This window comes from Poromitra crassiceps (genome assembly GCF_964638095.1).
Source record: "Poromitra crassiceps genome assembly, chromosome: 5".
Classification (NCBI taxonomy): domain Eukaryota; kingdom Metazoa; phylum Chordata; class Actinopteri; order Beryciformes; family Melamphaidae; genus Poromitra; species Poromitra crassiceps.
Window position 1 is genome coordinate 50,784,983 of NC_139642.1, and position 21,159 is coordinate 50,806,141.

Sequence of the window (21,159 nt, forward strand, 5' to 3'; positions counted from 1 at the left end):
TCTTTGAAGTTCAGTCACCCTGTAGTTACCAACAGAACAAAGAGCACCACCTCAGGGTGAAAGTGGGCACGGCTACACGTAATAGACATTAAAAAACAATGTTCCATTTCATTTAGTTTCTCCTCAGCATGGCTTTGATATATATATATAACTGTATTTCTGCATAATTCAGTTTGTGATGTAGAGCAACCTGCTGTGCATCTGTAGTGACTGTTCAAGGCACCTCATTCACCGTGGCCTTTATTTCAAGTGTCATTTGACACGTACGGAGCTGTGCTCTTAGCAAAAACACCTCTACTCCTCTAGGTGATGAATGCAAGGCCCATAGCCTCTCCAACGCTGGCCCCGCTCCCACATAGAGAACCTATTTCAATATTTCAAGTAGAGAACAGAGTATAAACAAACACATCCCAATCTAAACCAGGTGCCGTGCAGAAAAACAAAAGCAGAGTCTGTCTGCACGCTTCAAGCTGAAAGCAATACGTATGCTCTGCTCACTGCTCTGCGTTAGCTCTGCACTCAGTTGTCTAGTCGGATGAAAAGCAAGTTTGTTCGAAACGTCACAAATGAAATAGTCAATAAAATCATCCACTTTGAACGGCTTTCAGTGTACAGGCTCTACTTTTGTGCAGTATCTCTCAGGATATATCCTCTCTTCCCCTGAGTAAGCCTGATGTCACAGTCCAGGAGTCGACCCTAACATCCCATTTCAACGTCCATTCAAGCCCCTTAGTCCTGTCATCAGTAGTAGTAGTAGTAGTAGTAGTAGTAGTAGTAGTAGTAGTAGTTGTAAGAAAGCCAATTTAAATTTTTAATGTAAGTGAAGTAAAATAAAGGTTATTATATATCCAAAGAATGAAAGTGATTTGTGAAGGAATAGATGGGGATTATACATGGTCGGGCTGAAGTACAACAGTCATCCCTCTGTCTTTGGATGCCTTAACATATTTGGAAAGGCTGCTTGAGCGTGTGTGCTGAGTGTGTGAATATTTGGGCGTGTGTGTGTGTGTGTGTGTGTGTGTGTGTGCGCGCGCGCGCGTGTGTGTGTGACGTGTGTGTGTGTGTGTGTGTGTGGCCATGTCAGATGTCAGGTTGTCAGGCGCCAGTACAGGCAAAGGCCAGTGAGAACTCGTCTCTCTAGGAACACTGCATGACTGACTGGTACACAAGGGTGTGATGCTTGTCTATGTGTGTGTGTGTGTGTGTGCACACACGCGTGTGTGTGCGTGTGCGCGTGCGTGTGTGTGTGTGGGAGCAGGTTGTAGCTCGTCTGTATGAGTAGGAGCAGATGCCCCTTGAGGGTAAACTAGCGTAGATCCATTCCTCTCTGCCTCCCTCTCTCTTCAGTTTGACTGCTTGTCACCAGAGACTGTATAAAAGAGATGGACAGAGTGAGTATTATGATGTCACCCACATTGGTTTGTGGACTCCCATTTTGAAATCTCCATTTTGGCCGCTGCCATCTTGGCTAGATGGCGCGAGTCCAGGGCTCCATCTGAATAGTCACTCGTCCTAACTCCTTTTCCTACCTTTTCCTTTTCCACTGCATGTTTTACTTCCGGTGAGGTCAAGGAAAAGGTAGGAAAAGGAGTTAGGAGTGACCAGAGCCGTATAATAGAAGAGTTCCGACATCTCCATTCACTCCAATGGACCAGTTTTTTTTCCAGGAAGTAGAAAGTGGAACTCTTCAGTAAAAAAAGCAGCACTGTCGAGTTGCATCAAAATAGACAGTGTTGTACTTTGAAAGGGTTTTTCATCCCTTGAAATGAATCAAATTGTACATTATCGGCTTTATTTTAGCATGCAAAAGTAGCGCGAGACCCATTCCTGGCTGTTCATTGGCTAATGATTCTTGCATTTTGGTCCTCTGCTGACGCCACTCTCTTACTAGAGGACACTAGGAGTGACTATTCGGATTCAGCCCAGGCGTTTCCCGCAGAGCCGCCGCGGTGCCGGCGCCTGCTATTGGTTCATGATTGGCAAGCTGCGTGATTACTGGACAGGCGACCTGTCAATCACGCCCAAAACACAGTCCTTTTTATCGCCTATTTTACTCTAAATGGGGGAGTTACTGTATATAAAAAATCAGCCCCGTACAGTTGTCATGAAAGATGAAATTAGCTATACAGACCAAAACAGTTGTAAACATGTAGCCTGACATCACCAGACCAATTAGCAAATGTGAATGAGTGTGTAATCTCTCAGTATCTAAAGCCAGTGCAGTCAGTCTACCTGACCTGATCTGAACACTTACTCTTATTAAAGGACATGCGTTAAAAGCCCTTTTCACATTTTCAACCCGTCTTTGCACTGGTCCTCCTGAATTGGATACTTTAAGCCAGTGGTTGTCTCAAACTTTTTCCACACCAAGGACCCCTAAACTGACACAAATGACACCATGGACCCCCATTTGATAAGACTAGGAATCCGATGGCCGGCCATGGCTATGCCGCTTTACGTGCGATCGGAATGAAACTTTCAGGAAGTGTAAAGAGCACCTGTGCAGGTGACCTGTCACCTGACGGAGCCGGACTTTTTAATTAGTAATTGCTCTAATTACCTAATGATGTGATGTCATCAGTGATGATGTCATCAGTGATGTCATCCTTCCTGGCTGAGGGTATATAAGTTCAGTGATGATGTCATCAGTGATGATGTCACCAGTAATGATGTCATCAGTGATCTCATCCGTGATGATGTCATCAGTGATGTCATAGAGCGGTCCGAATGATAAGTGTCCGTGTGCGTGTGTGTGTGCGCGCGAGCAGAATTTTGGCCGCCTACAGCTATGTCGCTTTACGTGCGATCGGGCTGAAACTTTCAGGAAGTGTAAAGAGCACCTGTGTGGGTGACTTGCCGGAGCCGGATCTTTTAATTAGGTAATTGCCCAGACGAGGCCGCGTAGCGGCTGAGGTGCGTATGCGACACGCACAACTTTAACAGGACATGCATCAGACTCTTGAGCTACTTCTGCTGCCACTCAAAATGTCAAAATATAAGCGATCATACTAGTTGCCGCGGTCCGGGGGGATTTGCGGTGACGTCATATATTCCTCGTATAGCGTATTATTGATGTTTATTATAATACATTATGTCCACCACTTATTTAGGCAATAGCTCATGACAGGCCGTCATGGTATAAGCTCATTATATCACAGGTAAAGGTTGTGATTTGGTCATTGTGTTACTTATGGATGGAATTCTAGTGAAAATAAATTATTCTCCTTTTTGATGGGGACCCCCTGGAAGCCCCTGAAGGACCCCTGGGGGTCCCCGGACCCCACGTGGAGAACCACTGCTATAAGCTCCTTAGATGGCTCCTTAGTTTGAGATCACTCCGAGTCCTCCTGCTACCATTAATGGTCCACCTTATTTCTAGCTGCCATGATGCCTTACGTGAAATATGGGTCCTTCCGGTGTAATCCTCCCAGCCCCCTAGCCTCCCCCCGTTACGTTGCTGACACAGACACAACATAGCCCGTCTGTAAACAATGCTTCAAAGCTGCAGGCGAAGGGAGCAAATCACGTCCAGCTTGGCCCATAAATATCCCGAGTTGTTCAAAGAGCAACAGGTTAGCGGATGTGATAGATAACATTCTTACATTCCCTCAAATAAGTCGTCAAACGAGTGTTATTTCATTGTGACAAGCAACTTCTTTTCAGCATCAGAGTTTGACGAGGAAATGCGCCACAGACCCTCTGCCAACAAGTAACGTTAACCAGCTGCAACAATCAGTCACGTTCTAGACCGGACCTCGCACCCATAATCATTTTACAGCGGGGCCTTAAAAAAAATAAGGTGGATATTGTTTTACATTTGTATGTGTGACTCCATATAGCCTACTGGAAGTATAAAGCACATGGTCTGTTTCCCCCTTGAGCTCCTACAGTAAATCCTGCATATAGTGTTGACATGCTACTGTAGGTCTGACAGCCATCTCTAAAATGCTCCCATTGCAAAACCACAGTGCATTCATCAGGATTAGTCAGCAGCAGCAGCAAGGTTTGCGTGTGTGTGTGTGTGTGTGTGTGTGTGTGTGTGTGTGTGTGTGTGTGTGTGTGTGTGTGTGTGTGTGTGTTTCCTGGGTGATTGACTATGCAGACTGAGTGCCTTCCCCATGGGAGTGTGTTTTTAGACTGCTCTAGTTTTAGGGAAGTGCATCATGTGCAATGTGGGCGCATGGACACAAACACACACAGGCAAGCAGAGGAGATACACACTGTAAAAACAAACTAGACACAGGCCAGCAGAGGAGAGGAGAAACGCACTGTAAAAACAAACTAGACACAGGCAAGCAGAGGAGAGGAGAAACGCACTGTAAAAACAAACTAGACACAGGCCAGCAGAGGAGAAACGCACTGTAAAAACAAACTAGACACAGGCCAGCAGAGGAGAAACGCACTGTAAAAACAAACTAGACACAGGCAAGCAGAGGAGAAACGCACTGTAAAAACAAACTAGACACGGCAAGCAGAGGAGAGGAGAAACGCACTGTAAAAACAAACTAGACACAGGCCAGCAGAGGAGAAACGCACTGTAAAAACAAACTAGACACGGGCAAGCAGAGGAGAAACGCACTGTAAAAACAAACTAGACACGGGCAAGCAGAGGAGAAACGCACTGTAAAAACAAACTAGACACGGGCAAGCAGAGGAGAAACGCACTGTAAAAACAAACTAGACACGGGCAAGCAGAGGAGAAACGCACTGTAAAAACAAACTAGACACAGGCAAGCAGAGGAGAAACACACTGTAAAAACAAACTAGACACAGGCCAGCAGAGGAGAAACGCACTGTAAAAACAAACTAGACACAGGCCAGCAGAGGAGAAACACACTGTAAAAACAAACTAGACACAGGCCAGCAGAGGAGAAACGCACTGTAAAAACAAACTAGACACAGGCAAGCAGAGGAGAAACACACTGTAAAAACAAACTAGACACAGGCAAGCAGAGGAGAAACACACTGTAAAAACAAACTAGACACAGGCAAGCAGAGGAGAAACGCACTGTAAAAACAAACTAGACACGGGCAAGCAGAGGAGAAACGCACTGTAAAAACAAACTAGACACGGGCAAGCAGAGGAGAAACGCACTGTAAAAACAAACTAGACACGGGCAAGCAGAGGAGAAACGCACTGTAAAAACAAACTAGACACGGGCAAGCAGAGGAGAAACGCACTGTAAAAACAAACTAGACACAGGCCAGCAGAGGAGAAACGCACTGTAAAAACAAACTAGACACAGGCCAGCAGAGGAGAAACACACTGTAAAAACAAACTAGACACAGGCCAGCAGAGGAGAAACGCACTGTAAAAACAAACTAGACACAGGCAAGCAGAGGAGAAACACACTGTAAAAACAAACTAGACACAGGCAAGCAGAGGAGAAACACACTGTAAAAACAAACTAGACACAGGCAAGCAGAGGAGAAACGCACTGTAAAAACAAACTAGACACAGGCCAGCAGAGGAGAAACGCACTGTAAAAACAAACTAGACACAGGCAAGCAGAGGAGAAACACACTGTAAAAACAAACTAGACACAGGCCAGCAGAGGAGAAACGCACTGTAAAAACAAACTAGACACAGGCCAGCAGAGGAGAAACACACTGTAAAAACAAACTAGACACAGGCCAGCAGAGGAGAAACGCACTGTAAAAACAAACTAGACACAGGCAAGCAGAGGAGAAACACACTGTAAAAACAAACTAGACACAGGCAAGCAGAGGAGAAACACACTGTAAAAAGTAAAAACAAGCAGCATCAAAGGCTCCAGCACCACTTGGCAGAGAGAGAGAAGGAGAGATAGGGAGAGGGAGAGGGATGGAGAGAGAGACAGAGGAGACAGTAAAAGGACACTGACAGCCAAATTATTGTCCGTGTGATTGACTGCATTCAAACCCTGAGAATTGCTTAACTGGAGTTAGGTCTCCTTAATCTACTTCAACTGGGATCGCTGTCGTTTTTTCCACTGGGGCATCCACTAGAGGGCGCCGGGTGGCCTGTGCACCGGCTGTTGTGAACCACAGTTCAGCTCTCTTTTCCTTCATTGCCAAAGTTGTTTCCTTTTGCCCGCTGTCAAACGTCACCCGGTGAAAAGCGTTTCTAAGATCTGTGTTGTACCCGCTAAATGTGTTCCTCAGTAAAAAAAAAAAATCATCTCTCCACCCACTCTGAGGAAGCCTTTTCACATCTTTGTCAAGCCATATCTCAGGAAGGTGTACCCTAGGGAAGACCCCGTCTAAAGATAAGCCTAAGCTTGAAGGTGCACTTAGGATCACGGTCTTCCTTCCGACTTCCCCTCCATTCTGTGCGTTGTTGGCAAGGTCTCTTTTCTCAAGGCAAGACTTTATCAGCTCACAGCGGAGAAGGAAGAAGGACGGAAAGTGAAGAGGAAGCGGACAGAGGAAGGATGTGTCTTGAGAGTATTTGAATGGGGCCAGCCTGTGTCTTGTTTGTCCTCTTCTGCAGATGGCAGTGGTGAGCCCTCGGTTAGGAGGAGTTAAAAATAAGCGCCCTGCTCCACAACCCTCTACTTATTCCTCTGGGTTCTTCTGAGAAGTCCAGTTTGTTCTGCTCGTCTCTCATCAAACTCTCCCTTCACATTCTGCTTGTCATCTTTTTTCAATCATGCAAATGTCAAAACTCACTCTCATCACTAGTCTGAACAATGCTTGCTTTTCAACGCTTTCAATCCAACTGTGGCAGATCTAAATTAAGTTAGTTTGTAACTTTGTATGTATGTTGTGTACATGTGTGGTATGCCATTCTTAGGGTATTTTGTGTGTTCCTCACCAACCTCTTGCGCTGTGTGTGTGTGTGTGTGTGTGTGTGTGTGTGCAGGCTCAGGTGGCGTTCCTTCAGGGAGAGAGGAAAGGGCAGGAGAATATGAAACAGGACCTGGTGAGGCGGATCAAGATGCTGGAGTACGCGCTCAAACAAGAGAGGTGAGACAACGTTTTGCATGTTTTGGAGGTAGCGATGGCAATTTGTGTGTGTGCGTGCATGTGTGTGTGCGCGCGCGCGCGCGCGTGTGTGTGTGTGTGTGTGTGTGTGTGTGTTCCCACTTGTAATGCTGCCCTCATGTGGTGGTTTGTGTATTTGCAGGGCCAAACACCAAAAGCTGAAGACAGGCAATGACCAGAGTCCCGGGGACAAGAAAACAGAGACAGAGGCAGACCAATGTACGTTTAATCAAGCTTTTCGATTCCGTGTACAAATATTCCAGACGATATATGTTTCTTTGACTCATGTTGTATCGTTAACAGCTGGTGTCTCTGCTGCTTTTAGGGCAAAGTTTTCTGCTTTTGTCTGCTTCTGCTTACCGTGTGGTTATTCCTCGCTGTTGCATCACTCTGACTAATCCTTCCTTTTCTTTGTAGTACCCAATGGGCCGGCGGAGTCGGACTCTGAGCCGGCCAATCAGATGTCCTGGAAGGAGGGACGTCAGCTACTACGCAAGTAAGGCTTCTCCCTCAAGAGTTCCTTTCTTTTCAGCAGTGTTCCATCAGTGTTAAAGATGTCATCCTTGATGTTAAAGCAGCTACGGGGAACTTCTAACTGCTTATGAAACAGTCTCAAAGTCTAACTGATGCCTCACATCTTACCTACATCAACAGTTGAGAGCATCAGTGAGGAGATCGTGGATTTCTGTATTGTTTTTTTTATGCCTCTTATGAGGGTATCGCATAGCGTCCGTCACGTGTTACGTCCGTGTGAAACTCAGACTCAGACAGCTCGGTGGAGACAGTGGGAGGGGCCTCGGTGTACAGGAAATGCGGTTTTCAGCAGTACCCCTCTTTGTCCACAGGCGCCGATACAATCAACACAAAATGAAACGACAATGAAAGTTCCCCCTGTAGGTGCTTTCAATTTGTAATCTGGTCTAAGAGTGGTTGGGGCTCATTTCCGTTTGTTCCTGTTTGTGCTTGTTCCTGTCTATGTAGGTATCTGGAGGAGGTGGGCTATTCAGACACCATCCTGGACATGCGTTCCAAGCGCGTGCGCTCCCTGCTGGGGCGGAGCAGCCCGGAGGCCAACGGCCCCCCGCCCATCGAGGCCTCTCCTGAGCCTGAGCCCCTGACAGGGGGGGAGTCCCTGCTGGTCAGACAGATCGAGGAGCAAATCAAGAGGTGAGGAGACTCTCTGGAAGCAGACACACACACACACACCTGCACCTGCACCTGCACGCCCACATGGGGATGGGATGACCTGGTAATATGACCGTAGGCCGAACCGGGTCAATCCCACGTTGGAGGCAGTTACACCGAGCGAGACTCGCCTGACCTTCTGATGCTGAACTTTCACAGTAACTGCAGAAGAGCCCATACAGTTTCTACTGGAGGAGCCAGAAAGGCTTTAGGCGAGCAATCTTTTATTGCTGCTGTTGTCTTGGCCAGGTCTCCCTTGTAAAATAGATATCGCATCTCAATGGGACTTCCTGGTTAAACAAAGGTAAAAAAAAAAAAAAAGAAAATCTTTGTTTGAGCATTAGCCATGTGGACGTATTAGCTTTCTACAGAGGTGACGCAATCAAGTCATCGAACTCGTGGTTAAAGCTGTCAGGTGACCCCCATGTGTCTTTGTTTATGTAAGTGGAGTCTTGAAGCCTGAGGAAGGTGGCATGATGGCATGTCCTACTGGCATGTCCTACTGTCCTACTGGCATGTCCTCCTGTCTGACCAAATGAAAGCCAATACAAAAGAGTGTCTAAAAAAAGGGAGGCGTCCTCCATCACATGAACATTGTTAGGTTAGAGAAAAACAGAAAACCGCAGAAATCTGTCAAGAGCTTGAGCACCTGTCGTTGCCAGCAACACATTTTTTACCACCCGAACTAAGATGAGATGTGAGTATGAATATTGTAAACTTTTTGGAGCTTTATCAAAAAGTTTGCGTGAGTGTTTCAGATAAAAGTAAAAAAAAAAAAGAGACTCGGAAAACTCTTACTTGTACTTGCTCAAAATGGTAAAAAATCCCAAGATATAAAGGCCGTACTGCTCATCACTATAAGGTGCTGTGATAAATGTGCTGTCTGGACTGGAGAGGAGGCTGAAGCATGCTGCCCGTCACTATAAGTGGCCGAACACACCATACGCCAAAACCATGCTGAACTGAAGCTTGAAGCAGACTCAAGCTGATCCGACGCCAAAGCGGTCACACCAGAAAAAGTCTCTTTTCCTCAGCGGCCGGCTCGGAGCTGCTGCTGCTCCGGCCCCTCCCACCCCTCACAGGCCCCTCCCACCCCTCACAAATTGCATTGACTGCCTGCCTGGCAGCTCGGGATCAGCGCGCGGCATGCTTGGAAAATAGAATAGAAGCTGAAACTATCGGATCAGCGTGGCTTTGGCGTGGCGTCAGCGTGGCCTGGCGTGCGGCCGGTGTGAACGCACTCGCCTGTTAACAAGGACATTGAATTGAAACTGAGTGGCTTTGGCGTGGCTTTGGCGTATGGTGTGAACGTGCACTAAGGCGCTGTGCTAAATGTGCTGTGTGGACTGGAGAGGAGAGGAGGCTGAAGCATGCGTGTGTTTGCAGGAATGCGGGGAAGGAAAGCTCTAAGGAACGTCTGGGTGGCTCGGTGCTGGACAAGATCCCCTTCCTGCATGGCTGTGAGGATGATGATGACGACGACAGCGATGAGGAAGACGACTTCCAGGGCATGGCCACCGACTGCATCGACGGACCACGCAAGAACAAGAAGTCTCGTGTGAAGGTATGACGAATGATTATTGAATTATTTATCATACATCATGATTTCTTTTAAAAGGGTCTATATTTCTGCTTTACTGAAGCACAATATGACTGGTAAATATCAGCCCTAACCCTGCCAGATGTACTGCAATATATAGCTGTAAATATTGTCTGTGATCATTGTCTTGCTGTTATGTGTGTACATTGTCTACTGTTCAGCCATGTGTAATACAGAAGTGTTATTTGACACTTCTGTATTGAGCTTTCTTCCATGCTGTACCAAAAACTCATTCCACCGGCCTCGGTCGTGTGGTCACTAAATGATTCATTCATTCATTCAGAGGTTCCCGAATAGTACTAAGTGAAATAAAGTAAACAGCCACAGAACACGTGCTGCACAGATTTATGCATTCAAAAACATAGCAGTGGGCCAAAGCTGTCGTTGTTTGAAGAGCCGGCGCCTACCACACCAACAATCTGGCAATTGTTTTCGCCTTACATTTAGACAAAACACGCATTGGAAAATATAATTTGAGTCTTCATTAGTTACTCATCGGTAGGGTGTTCTGGTAAATTTGGCATGTACATAATCTTCTGAAAAACTCGAAAACTATGTGCCTGGGAAGTTCACGGGGAAGTTCACACATAAAATGGCGATTTGATGTGTTCCCAAAATTCACAGATATCAGGAATCGTTCGCAATGTCAGGATCCTAATTATGGCAGGCCGTTTATTTAACGACAAAACAAAACGTGCCAACTCTGTCAAACATAAATGTTCATTGTTGATTCTGAAGCAGTCCACCTAGTGCCACCATGCTGCTAATGTTGTTGCAATGACAATGCTGAACGATAGAGGCCAGCATTGGACCAGAAATCACACATAGACCCTTCAATTGAGCCGTGTCCATGACTTTCCATATGAGTGACAGTGTTATTCTCTCTTCCTCTCCTCCTCGTTGTCCCTCTCCTTGACCCTCTGTCCAGATGGGTTCGGAGCCCATGACCACGGACCTGGACCCCGAGGATGAGGAGGACGAAGACGACTCGGAAGACGCACTCAGCGAATTTGACTTCCTGGGCTCGGGGGAGGAGGGGGAGGGGGCGGGAGAGGCCCGGATCTCGGGGGACGGACGGGAGTTAGGTACGCTGTTGCCATAGCAACATCATCAGCACCAGCACTGCCAAAATCACTGCCACGAGTGCATCTGTCTTTTCTGTATATTCCCCCCCCCCCCCCCTCCCACACCCCACACCTTTTTATCTTCTTTTTTTCTCACTGTGTCTTGGCATCTCTACTTGTCAATAAAACCAGTGTCTTTCCCAAAGCACTCGTCTCTCTGGCCTGTTTCACGACCTGTCACTCTGTGTGGATTTGTGTGGCTGTCATTTCTGTCCAGAGTCTGTGATCTGTGTATCTGTGTGTCCGGGGTCATCTGAAAGGTTTTCACGCATGCTGCGCTGTTTACTTGTATGGCCACGTTTCATTGTTCGAGTCACTTTCGCTGTCTTCCTGTGCTTTTATCCATGTCATCTTCTCTTCTCATCGGAAGACTCTTTCAGTTTGTATGTCCTGTATTTAATGTATGAATACGTTTTGCCTCCCGTCTCCATGTGTCTTCCCCTTTCCATGTGTGTGTCTGTCTCTGTCCATCTGTCTGCCTCTCTCTCCTCCTTCCACCTCTCTGCATGACTGGATGTTCTGTGTCTCTCTCCTCTTGCCCGGTTCAGAGAACCGCAGGAACAAGTTACAAGGCATGATGTCGGACTTCCCCCCTAAACCTACCCCGCCCCCTTCTGTGTCGGGACAGGCTCGATCCGGGGAAGGTAAGACTCCCCCCCCAACCCGACCGTACGCATCACAGGAAACACTACGCCCAAGTCCTCTCCCGCAGTCTCCCTTGTCTCCTAGTCGCATGATCGCACACAGGAAAGCTCAACCGTTTGTAATTCAAGGCCCACTTCTGATTGTTAAAACATTTCCAAGGACCACCTTCCCTCCACGGACCGCCTTCCCTCCACGGACCACCTCCCCAAATACATGATAGACTATCATTCTAATATCTTAATGTAAGAGGTCCTTGATCGCACTCTGAGGCCCACCAGTGGGCCGCGGCCCAGTGGTTGAGAAACAACTCGTAGCTCATATACTGTAGGTTGAATCTCAAATCTATACAATGTATACATGTATACTATACAATGTATACTATACATTGTTTTGCTTCCTCTCCTTTTGTCCCAATTTTAAACCCCCTTTAAGCTGTGTTCACACCGAGATATTTATTTTTCGCTCTGTCGCTCAAGTCAACCCTTTGGAATGGCTCTGTCGCTCTGTTTAAATCGCTCATCAACAGGCACACGAAATGACGGACATGTGGGGGATATAACGTTACACAATGTCATGCTGTTTGTCCACTACGAGCCACCGTCATTGTTTACAAGCTAAAGCCTATCAGCGTGCTCCTAATGCGAGCTGCATACCGGTAGTACAGACTTCACTTCATGTCAGCTGTCAGCCTGTCAATGCGGTTTGTTGCCACACAATAAACCAGCGGTTTGTTCCAAGCCAGAGTGATCCTTGACTCGCTCTCACACGGCAGCCAATCAGCATTGAACAGCGAGCGACTGATGCCAGCGTATTTTCGCTCGAGTTGGAATATTTCATCTTGAGCGACGAGCGTATTTTCTCCCTATCGCTCTGTCTCTGCCGCTCGGACGCCCAGCGATTATTCTCCCAGGCGAATATACGCTCAATCGCTCGTTTGCATTGACTTTGTATGTAAACTCGATGCCAGCGACAAACTTTAATAGGTCGGTGTGAACGCACCTTTAGGGTGAATTCCCCACCAGTGTTTGCACCAGCACATACACTACATACCAGTCACGTGACTCCCATACCCACCAGTGTTTGCACCAGCACATACACTACATACCAGTCAGGTGACTCCCATACCCACCAGTGTTTGCACCAGCACATACACTACATACCAGTCAGGTGACTCCCATACGCACCAGTGTTTGCACCAGCACATACACTACATACCAGTCAGGTGACTCCCATACCCACCAGTGTTTGCACCAGCACATACACTACATACCAGTCAGGTGACTCCCATACGCACCAGTGTTTGCACCAGCACATACACTACATACCAGTCAGGTGACTCCCATACCCACCAGTGTTTGCACCAGCACATACACTACATACCAGTCAGGTGACTCCCATACCCACCAGTGTTTGCACCAGCACATACACTACATACCAGTCAGGTGACTCCCATACCCACCAGTGTTTGCACCAGCACATACACTACATACCAGTCAGGTGACTCCCATACCCACCAGTGTTTGCACCAGCACATACACTACGTACCAGTCAGGTGACTCCCATACGCACCAGTGTTTGCACCAGCACATACACTACATACCAGTCAGGTGACTCCCATACCCACCAGTGTTTGCACCAGCACATACACTACGTACCAGTCAGGTGACTCCCATACGCACCAGTGTTTGCACCAGCACATACACTACATACCAGTCAGGTGACTCCCATACGCACCAGTGTTTGCACCAGCACATACACTACGTAGCAGTCAGGTGACTCCCATTCCCATAGTTTTTACAATAATCTTAGCCTATAGTAGTAGGGTGATGACAGATTCATGTTGCCATATTGACTGTTGTGCCCTTCCTCCTGCGGACCTGCAGGTGGCGCCCTGGGTTTCTCCTCTGACGTTTTCATCATGGACGCTGTCGGGGGAGGGGATATGAACCTGGGCGAGCTGGCCGACCTCACTGTTGCCAATGACAATGATCTCTCCATGGATGTAATTACCCATACGTTCTGTTTGACACCCAGGATATCATCCAACCTAAATACTCACTCAGCACACACACTCATACTCATCCCTTTGAAATGTGTGTCCTGTCAGATGCAGGATAACAGGGAGGAGTTTAAGAAGACGTGGAACCCTCGTTTCACGCTACGCAGTCACTTTGACGCCATCCGCGCTTTGACCTTTCACCCCAGCCAGGCGGTGCTGCTCACGGCCTCCGAGGACGGAACGCTCAAACTGTGGAACCTCAACAAGGCCATGCACTCCAAGAAGTAAGAACAGCAATCCTTACATCCATGCGGAATTACAAGCAGCACAAGGACAGATGCAAATGTAAAGATGAGATGAGAGAATTAATATTAAGAGCAAAGCTAATAGACTGTCTGCTTCCACAGGAATGCAGCGCTGGATGTTGAGCCCATCTACACATTTAGAGCGCACAGGTGAGCCGAGTCTGACACACGCACACACACACACACACACACACACACACACACACACACACACACACACACACACACACACACCGAACACACAGTCACTGAAGTTCACACATACTGATCCATTGTCCTTCTTGTCCAGTGGCGCTGTGCTGGCTCTGACCATGGGCGAGGACGGAGAGTCCTGCTACAGCGGAGGCCTGGATGGAAGCGTCCGGTGTTGGAAGATCCCAGACCTCAACGTGGATCCCTACGACAACTACGGTCAGTCTCCGCTGCCTGTTACTCAGGAAACACCCCCCCTTCCCCCAAGTCACACTAATATTCCAAGTCACAAGTGTGTGTGTCTTACCTTGTGTCTGTGTGCCGGTCCAGACCCGGGCATCGAGAGCAGTGTGCTGGCAGGTCACGAGGACAGCGTGTGGGGTCTGGCCTACTCTGCAGCCCAGCATCGACTGGCCTCGTGCTCGGCGGACGGCACCGTTCGCATCTGGGACCCTCAGAACTCTGCGCCCTGCCTGTCTGTCTTCAATAAGGAGAAAGGTAGCTGCATGTTCTTGCGAGTGTTTGGGTTTTTGTATGTCTGTGTTGTATCCAAACCCCAACCTCTCTCTCTGTCTTCTCCCAGAGCACGGCACGCCCACCTCGGTGGCCTTTGTGACGTGTGACCCTAACCAGGTGGTGGTGTCGTTTGACGGCGGCAAGACGCTGCTCTATGACCTCAACACAGAGCAGAGCATCATGGCTCTAGAGACACAGACCAAGGATGGTACGTTCTGGTCCCAACACCCACTTAGTAACTTAGTAACAAGCAGAATGATGGAACATTGCCTTTGATATGTGATATGTTTCTGTCTGTGTTGCCCTGAAAGGAATACTTTAGTTCAGCCCAAAATGGAGATTCAGTCATTATGTTCTCACTCCCGTGAGAACATAATGACTGAATCTCCATTTTGGGCTGAACTAACTCTCGTGTCAGTCCAAACTCCACTCGTATCAGCGCCAAACACAGAGCATGTTAGCTCCTGTATATCTATATCAGCCTTCCCCCAAACTAACACAGCCGGGCTTTTCCAAAGCAAAAAATTGAATGTGTAAAATGTCCATCAAATTTCTCCAAACGGCTTGTGCAGAATAGTCCCGAGTGTTTTGTAGCCAAACGATTGTACTGTAGGTCCAAAAGTCCAATATTTTACTTGTGTTTTATACATTTACCTCAACGACATTGCTCTGTTTGAGAGACTCTGCTTACTGCTGCAGGATGTGCACACAATCAGGAAAACAAAGTCTCCAAAACAAGCTGTTTGGAGAAATTCTATGGACATTTTATACTTTCATTTATATGTGTGATTCTCACTATTCGCACATGTGACTTCTGCCATGTCTGCCCATGTCTCCTCTGCCCTCTTTTTTTCTTTTTCCTAAGTGAGAGACAAGATGAAAGTAGATGAATGAGCTGCTTGACCTTGTCTCCCTCTGCAGGCAGCGAGCTGATCAACCGTGTGGTCAGTCACCCATCTGAGCCCATCTCCATCACTGCACATGAGAACCGCACCATCCGCTTCCTAGACAACAAGACAGGTATGTACACAATGTCATCCGTTAATTCCCAGTTTTAAGTTTTAAGATCTACAGACAATACAGTTTTTTCTGGAATGTGTATGATTGATTTGGTTTTGTGTGTTTGCACAGGTAAAGTGGTTCACTCTATGGTGGCCCACCTGGATGCTGTCACCTGTCTGACGACAGACCCTAAAGGCACTTACCTCATCTCTGGCAGTGAGTACCAAACAGCTACCATTACTAACACTCCCACCACGATGACACAATAGAACCTTGTTTATCTGAACATCTCTGAATGGCCTTTCAGTGTTTCCACTCTAATTTTATGCAGTTGTTGTTTTGTCCCATATCTGTCGCTTTTTGGGTCTTTCATCTTTCAAGTTGAGGTTCTAGTCCTGACTATGTTTTTATTCATAATAAAATCACTAATTCTAAAATATGTGGACTCCACTTATTTTAGTTTCAGACAAGTTTAAGACTAAATTACAATACTAATTTTAATTTCACATGTTCTCAGCCAGTGCAGGTAAATTCCTTGCTGTGGTGGCACACCACTGTTAATTAATACACTATGGCTTTCCATAGGATAAGTTCAAAATGTTCCAAAATATAATCCAAATAGTTTTCAAAGTGTGAAATGTATCGACTGGCATTCTGAACTGTTCTGCAGAGTCTAATTTGCAGTTCAACTATTTTTGGCTCCATACAAAATCAAGGACATAAGAATTACACACAATATATTTTGCTGTTATATTTTTAAATGTTATGGCAAACTTGTAGACCAGTTTGGAGTTTTGAGGCTCTCGTAGTTAGTTTGCACAGTGAGAAAACAGTAGTGACAAAAACACAAATTGGGAAGAAAAGGATAAAAGGAAATGACAATGTTCTGCATATGAGGTTAAAAATGTTATCAAAACAAAACCTCTAAAAGCTTGTATCTTTGCTGTCGGGCGGAAACCTTGTATCTCCAAAAAAGCAAATTTTCACAAGGAAGAAAAAACATTTACATTTTAACATAGTGTCATAGTAATAACAACATGAATAAGCAGTAATATAACATATTTCGCTGGTCCAAAGTACCTGAAACTTTCACAGGTTATTTTTGGGTACCCACTAAATCCATTTATGAAATAAAAAGAAAATGGCCAAATTTGGAGATGCAAGGTTTCCACCCGACAGCAGCGGTATGTTATATTCTACTTATGACCTTTGCCCCCTGATAACTGTCTGTCTCACGCTGCCCCCTGCAGGCCACGACTGCTCAGTGCGCCTATGGATGCTCGACAACAGGACGTGCGTGCAGGAGATCACGGCCCACAGGAAGAAGCACGACGAGGCCATCCACGACGTGGCCTTCCACTCTTCCCAGCCCTTCATCGCCAGCGCCGGCGCAGACGCCCTCGCCAAGATCTTTGTCTGACAGCACTATCATCGTTCTGGTGAGAGGCGTGCGGGACAAGGAGGAGTTTGAGTTTGTGTATTTTGTCTATCTGGACACTTTTTGCAGTTATTGATCACCACATCAGATATACTTTTAATTACATGGGACAACATGTTTGCATTTGCAAGAGTATAAATAGCTATTGGTCTAATATTGTTTACCTCCCTTTTCTGCCTATAGAGTCCTATATCCACAACTGGGCCAAAAGAGACTGAAGACTACAATGGACAAACCTCACCTGCTTACTTACACACACACACACACACACACACACACGCACACACACACGCACACACACACACACACACACACACACACACACACACACACAAACACACGTCCTGCACCCCACTGGCTGGGCCATCGCCACAGGACCTCACTTCCCTTAACTCCTCACTGTTCTATGATGCCTCAGTGACTTGTGATACTAATCATACCGCTTTTTATAACTTCACCTTTCCGGCTGCTCACTTTTCAAATATTAATGTATGAGAGTAACACTTTTCTACACTACAATATTCAACTACGCTTTTTTCAGTCTGCCGACAGTTATTACAAGGCTCTGTGTGTGTGCGTTTGTGTGTGTGTGTGTGTGTGAGAGAACTGCTGACACTACTCACATTTACAGAGGATCCCCAAGGAAACACTCACGTGCGCAGCGCACGGAACACATGCACCACCACATTTCATTTGAAGTCTTGCTTTAAAAAAAGAAAAGAAATGAAACAAAAAGATCCAAAGTGTAACTCACTTGTGGCTAACATCATGTAGGCATGCCTAAGTACAGTACTGTTCCCAGTGAACATAATGTACTGTAGGCATGCCTAAGTACAGCACTGTTCCCAGTGAACATCATGTAGGCATGCCTAAGTACAGTGTGGTTCCCGGTGAACATGATGTAGGCATGGCTAAGTACAGTACCGTTCCCAGTGATGGTAGAAGCCACTTGACCAACCACAACATAGGGATTAGGGAATCAATGTATTACATTCCAAAGACTCCAGACGTGTGTGTGTGTGTGTGTGTGTGTGTGTGTGTGTGTGTGTGTGTGTGTGTGTGTGTGTGTGTGTGTGTGTGTGTGTGTGTGTGTGTGTGTGTGTGTGTCGTAGTATTTGGGGTTGGAGAATGTGGTACTTAGTCGTGTGTGAGGAGACACTAGCCAGTCGCTACACCAGTGTTGAACAAATAGCTTTAATTTCAACTTGATCACCAAGACACCAAGTCATTGTTTTGTATGTCTGGGTATTACAGTGTCCCCATTGAAACAGTGCGTATGATTCTGCCTCTACCTGTATGCGTGCTTGCCACAGTGTATGATTCTGCCTCTACCTGTATGCGTGCTTGCCACAGTGTTTGCACATTCGCGTGACATGAAGTGTTACTCTGCTGTAATAGATGATTGAACCTATTTCCACTGTTGAGGAAGCATTATCATCACCAGGACAGATGTACCATTTTCCCTCTTTTTCTGCAGACGACCGTCCTCACCCACTGTTAACCAACTGAAGACGCATACAGTTACTGTCTCTATGCTAGACGGGGGTGGGAGGTCAGTCTGTATTACTCTAAGGAAGTCTACAGATTATGCCATGAGTCACTTTTTACTGTACAGAAGAGAGAGAGAGAGAGAAAGAGAGAGAGAGAGAGAAAGAGTGTGTTTGCGTGTGCACTAGTTAAATCATGGTGCTAAGAAAGACCTTGTTAGTCTTGAGTCAGAATCAGGGACCTGTGAGTGTGTGTGTGAGAGAGAGAGAGTGTGTGTGTGTGTGAGAGAGAGTGTGTGTGTGTGAGAGAGAGAGAGATACTTTGTTTCTCACTCACTGGGCTATAGATCTTCATAGAGTGAATCTGCTTTTTTTTGTTTTAATTACGCTTTATTGTTGGATCATTTCATTCACCTGTATTGAGATACTGTACATCACCATATTTCAGAATAACACTCACTGTTATTATTATTATTATTATTATTATTATTATTTTAATTAGGTTGATGTGAATAAGGTTGGCCTTCATCATTTCAGGCTCGATGGCTGGTTTGTTGTGGCGAATACAGAGCTGATGATACTTCTATCACAGTGAGGACCACCTTGACTGAAACGCTTTTGTAATGACGGTGGTTCAGATTGTTTTCTTCAGTCCATCCTGAAGTGGGTGCCAGTGTTTTTGGGTGGTGCTTGGTTCTGGCTCGTTAGTTCCTGTTTGTTATTTATTCTGGTTTTTAGAAAAGGTGATCATGTGACATGACCATCACTTGTGCATTGAGGGGAGGTTCCTGTTCACTCTTGTATGACGTGCAGCAGCAGCAGCAGCTGCTGCACAGTAGCACATTACCCACAGGGCTAATGGTGTGAAACTGTCTCTCCTTCCTGTGTCAAAACAGGCCTGCTGGGGGAAATGCCCCCAAGGCAAAAGAATAAAACCCTCCTTAAATTCGCCATGTTCTTGAAACTTGAAACCTGGCACGACCTAATACTTCTACTACATTGCCATCGTTTCATCCAAGTCGCAAAAGATGAAAGTGCATTGAGTTGAGAAGTGAGGGTGTCAGTACGGGTCAGGGGTGACATGACTTGGTTCGTGTCCAGTCTGCTCCCGGCCCCCCTCTCCCGGTCACTGTCATGGTTGTGCTATTCTGAAAACAATGTTTCTGTGAGGCGCGATGCGAGTGGCTTGTTGGGGACTACAGCACTGCAGGAACGCATTTGGAATCGGTAACCCCTCTCACCTGTCTCCGTCCTGCGATCACATAGCTGTAGGTAAAAGTTGCCTATCTTCGGATTAGTTGGCCAGTATTGCCGACCCTATAGCCACGAGAAGAGTCCTCAAATAATCAGTTGGTTAAGGGCGCAGCCTCCACCTCCTCAACAAGACTACAGGGTCACTCTAGAGGTCAGAGGCAAACACTCCCCTCTCGACCTTTGGGGACACTGGCCATCTTTTAGTTCACATGTGTGTTTTTCTCTCTCTCTCTCAAACAGGGTGGTGGGCTGCCATGTATCCACATTTACACCAGCTGTTTTTCAGCTGTACATCTTTATTTGCTTTGACAGTCAAAGAGAGCGACCAGGTGCAACGACAATACTGTATTGCTGCTGGGCATTCTGTGTTGTTGTGTCACTTGACTACTATTTGGCTACATGTTGCACTACATCTAATAGTAGATGAGCTCTGGATTGTTACATCTCATTGATGGTTAGGACTGGTGACAGACAGGGTGCAGAAATACTGTTTTGCAGGTATTTCTTATCCAATGTTGAGTAAATTCTACATGGGACTGGCCATGGCCCACAGTTATTGACAGTTAGATTGACTGTAAATCAACTGATGCTTCCTTTTTTCATCTGTAGCCATGTCCCCTTTCTGACAATAGACAAATCAGTATGAGACATCAAAAAACTGAAATTGAAAAGGAGGCTGTAAATGAGAAGACTAGCGATGCCATGGTGTGCTGTAAATGTCTATCATTTTCATGTTTTGTTTGTTGCATTTGTTTCCTTTGATTATGAATATGATTATTAAGATGTAAGAATACTGTAGTATCATAAGTGAATCATTCTTCCTTGCTAGGCATAGAAACTGCTTGTGATTGATAAATACAATGTATAACTTGTAAAAAAAAGAAAGAAAAGCAAAATGATTAAAAAACATGAAAAATGAAGAAAATAAGTAAAAAAAAAAAAAAAAAACAGTTATCAGTCAGAGGCCAAGGTAAAGGACTCTCATTTCTTTGTGTTTTTATTTTTTTAATAGCAATTTATCACTGTGTGATATTTTGTACATCATATTAAGCTGTATTCAAACTATTTCCTCTAACTACAAGGGATAAGAGACCTGCTTTTTATTAATTTTGTTTTATTATATATATTTTTGAACTGCATTCTAGCTTGTATCAAATGACATTTTCTCTTTTTGTTTACGGGTCCCCTGTTGTATGTCATTAAGGAAGAAAAAAAAAGAAAGTTTTGTACAGTGAATTGAGAGCTGCGTTTTGTGTGATCTTTCATGCATGCTGACTGTGAATCTTCATGGATAGCTCTACAACTGTCTATGGTGGAGGTGATGAGGGTCTCTTCCTCCAAATAAGGGACTATACAGAAGGTTTGCAAAATCAACTTGACACCGATGGGAACACCATGTCACATAAGGTACACAAAACATGTGTAGTTAGTTACCAAGGAATCAGA

General features: G+C 45.9%; 2 protein-coding genes across 2 annotated transcripts in view; both read left to right on the top strand.

The window, feature by feature from the left end:
* Window positions 1-20,912, top strand: part of strn4 (striatin, calmodulin binding protein 4) — a 26,268-nt gene extending 5,356 nt beyond the window's left edge. Inside the window, exons 2-18 of the mRNA XM_083637343.1 lie at window positions 6,845-6,948; window positions 7,109-7,185; window positions 7,384-7,462; window positions 7,948-8,133; window positions 9,538-9,715; window positions 10,680-10,836; window positions 11,424-11,519; window positions 13,404-13,522; window positions 13,628-13,803; window positions 13,927-13,974; window positions 14,114-14,235; window positions 14,347-14,514; window positions 14,600-14,740; window positions 15,454-15,552; window positions 15,664-15,750; window positions 16,785-16,973; window positions 17,156-20,912. Of these exons, the coding sequence (XP_083493469.1) occupies window positions 6,845-6,948; window positions 7,109-7,185; window positions 7,384-7,462; window positions 7,948-8,133; window positions 9,538-9,715; window positions 10,680-10,836; window positions 11,424-11,519; window positions 13,404-13,522; window positions 13,628-13,803; window positions 13,927-13,974; window positions 14,114-14,235; window positions 14,347-14,514; window positions 14,600-14,740; window positions 15,454-15,552; window positions 15,664-15,750; window positions 16,785-16,954 (2,007 nt within the window). The 3' untranslated portion in view covers window positions 16,955-16,973; window positions 17,156-20,912. The remainder of the gene's footprint in view (window positions 1-6,844; window positions 6,949-7,108; window positions 7,186-7,383; window positions 7,463-7,947; window positions 8,134-9,537; window positions 9,716-10,679; window positions 10,837-11,423; window positions 11,520-13,403; window positions 13,523-13,627; window positions 13,804-13,926; window positions 13,975-14,113; window positions 14,236-14,346; window positions 14,515-14,599; window positions 14,741-15,453; window positions 15,553-15,663; window positions 15,751-16,784; window positions 16,974-17,155) is intronic.
* Window positions 1-21,159, top strand: part of slc1a5 (solute carrier family 1 member 5) — a 402,415-nt gene that overhangs the window by 24,530 nt on the left and 356,726 nt on the right. The window lies entirely within an intron of this gene.